General features: G+C 41.6%; 1 protein-coding gene across 1 annotated transcript in view; it reads left to right on the forward strand.

Moving 5' to 3' along the window:
* Nucleotides 1–3,013, forward strand: part of LOC101862228 (coiled-coil domain-containing protein 18) — a gene marked incomplete at its 3' end in the record, with an annotated part of 139,162 nt that overhangs the window by 134,988 nt on the left and 1,161 nt on the right. Inside the window, 2 exon segments of the mRNA XM_013089798.2 lie at nucleotides 92–171; nucleotides 1,032–1,149. Of these exon segments, the coding sequence (XP_012945252.1) occupies nucleotides 92–171; nucleotides 1,032–1,149 (198 nt within the window).

The raw sequence follows: 3,013 nt of genomic DNA on the forward strand, positions 1-3,013 counted from the left end.
TTCTTCTTCTTCTTCTTCTTCTTCTTCTTCTTCTTCTTCTTCTTCTTCTTCTTATCATTAACCGTCAGGTTTTTTTTCTTCTTTCCTTTAGTCTCGAGATTGCCTTCAAAGAGGTTATAACGAACAACGCGCACAGTTAGCAGAGCTATGCCAAGAGTTTAGCGTTCTGAAGTAAGTGAAGTAGATATAAAAGAAGGTGAGTAATAATAATAATAATATTGTTTTACTTTACCGTATCTGGCCTCTGTTACCTTTCGATGTCTTGAGGAGAAAAACAAGGGTCTTTCCCTTGATTGTATACAGGCCTGCTTCACGACTATGTTGTTCTTGACAAAAGTTTCTCGGACCCTCTCTATCCATCTTTTCCTGGACATGCCTCTTCCTCTAATCTCGTCTGATCTCCAGTTGTATCCCCTCACAGCAGTACATTCTGGTGGCAGTCATGACAATGTCCATTTTATTCCATTCGTTGTTTGCCTATGTATTACAAGCAGGGAGTTGGCCAACCTGTTCTCTGACCATCTCGTTTCTTACCTTGGCGGCGTCTTGTGATGTTCACAGTATTTTTTTACGCATCTCATTTCATAGGTGTTGATTTTGCTTTGTTTACTCTGATTTATTATCCATGTTTGCCTTGGTTACAGAGAGTTGGTATGAATATTAGTATGCTGTTTAATGATTGGCTTCCATTGTGGTGTCTAATATCTAACAGTTTTGGTGCCAGTTTTTAAGTCATATCTTTGGCCTTTTTTCTGGTTTTATTTTTCTGTCCATCTTTCCGTCTTGATTGAACGCACTTCCCGAGTATTTGAACTCTTCTACTTGCTTAGTTTAGCCGTAGCAGACTGTATTTTTTAGTGGGCCTGGTCTTTTGTTGATTTTAATCACCTCAGTTTTGCTTGTATGATCTTTGTGTTGTGATACGTGCAACTTTTGTTCAGTATGTTTGATAACATAATATTAAAGAGGCAAACAAATCTCTAATTATTGTGCTTTGTCAAAACGCTCTTGGTCGTGTTTCCACCTTCTAGAGAGCAGCTACTGTGCCAAACATCAGAAGCCTCAGACGCCAAACGTGACTTGTGCACCACACAGAGGGAACTAGAGAAAACAAGAAGGGAAGCAGACGATATGCAACAATGCCTGCAGGTCTGCGGTGAATGACTAACAGTTCATCATTCGTATATTTTCTGTATTCATTATTTCATTTTTCTCATTGCGCAGTGTAAGACTACGTCATACGTCACTTTCTGAATTCAGGGAAATGTAGCTTTTCTTAAGAGCATCCGAGCAAATGAATGAATGGAGAACAATGATCGCAGATGTCTGTGGCAGAACTGGCACTGGATGATGATGCCACTAAGCAGTCTATTTGAAAAGAAATGGCTTGGAATTAACACATACGTATCCCCTCCCTCTCCCCTTCCCCCCCCCCTCCTTGTTTGTTTGTTTGTTTGTTTGTTTGTTTGCTTGCGTTAACTGAGGTATGTTAACACACTGATAGTCATGTAATACAGGGGGGGGGGGAGTAAGACAGACAGAAAGACAGAAACAACAAGGTGGAAGAAAAATATAAAACCCACCTGTGCACCCTCTCCTCTGCCAACCTCCGACTCCGCCAACCTTGTGAGGTCAATAAATAGGCTGGGCCTCGGACTTCAGCACGTTATTTCTGATGCGGCCGAAACAAGTGGGTGGAGAGTCTGGAAAACTATAGGAACCTGCCTGTTTGGTGTGCCTTTTCTTGGCTCTAAGTGACCAGTATATTATTATTACCTTACTTACTTTTACTTTTTCATCCTCTGTTGCCGTTAAGCCTCGCGGGGAGATTCAGTTTTCTATGGTAGGCCAGCTCTGCAGCTCATTTAATTGGGATTTTACAATTTCCCTGGGTTTCTTTATTATAATTATTATTACAGTATCATTATTTCTGTTGGGTTTTGTTTTTTTTTGCTCTTAAGAAATTACATGTATACCGTTATTCAACACCAATTAATAACATTGGACTGGTTCACTTGGGCATGCGTTCCTCTTTGACCAGTCCTCCCCACCAGGGCAGTGCTACTGACTGAAGTTGCCTTGAGGCCATTCCCAAAAGGGGGGATATTAATATGTTCTTATGTACAGTAGAATTTTAAATGGGCTGATTTATCAATGCCCTGCTCATACTGTGACGGAACAACGTAGGAAGGACTACTCTTTTTCTTTCCTCATGTTTACTATCGTCATTTTTCCTCAACTTCATTTGTATGTTTGTCACTCTTTTGTGAACTGCTATTTCCTGGGTACCAAGATAGTCGAAGCAGACTTTGTGCCTTTGAGGCAAGAGAGGTGAGCAGAGTAATCCTGATTCCCCGTTTGGACTTCTCTGTTGACATCCACCCCTTGGCACTCGTATTATGATACTGTGCAGTTGCGAGCGCGTAAAGCCGTACTAAAACAAACCAACTTTGACCAGACTCATTTTATATTGGGGCTTAATCATATTTTAGAGCCAAATTTTTGGTGCACTATATAGATATCGAGGTTCATTTAAAGATTTAGACGTTTTCCTTGCGTAGAGTACCTTGGCCTTTTAAAATTTCCTCTTCACCCCGATCATCCCCGGAGCGCCGTTAGCTCAACTGATATCATGCTGGACTACAGACTGGGTGGCAATGGTTTGAATCCCCAACCGGGTGTTCTGAACTTGGATTGTTTTGGGGGAGTAATTTAGTTAATATGTTTCGGTCCTATAGGAAATGGACATTAAAACTAGAGGTTTCGTCTCTTAGGTGACCTGGCAGTTTTGAAAGGAACGTTAAACCTATACAGCCGTGATCATGCCAGCACGACAATTTAAACGATTGGTTTACGCCCTTTTCCGAGCAGACTAAGGGCTCAATCCTGCCTACCCTAGGCTCAAGACGTATAGAAAACATATGGAAAAACAACCCGACACTGGCCGGGCGGGGGGATCGAACCATGGAACTCTGGGTTGACAGGTGGCTACTATATTCGTTGAACAATTACC

The sequence above is a fragment of the Aplysia californica genome, unplaced genomic scaffold (genome assembly GCF_000002075.1).
Source record: "Aplysia californica isolate F4 #8 unplaced genomic scaffold, AplCal3.0 scaffold01050, whole genome shotgun sequence".
Taxonomy (NCBI): Eukaryota; Metazoa; Mollusca; class Gastropoda; order Aplysiida; family Aplysiidae; genus Aplysia; species Aplysia californica.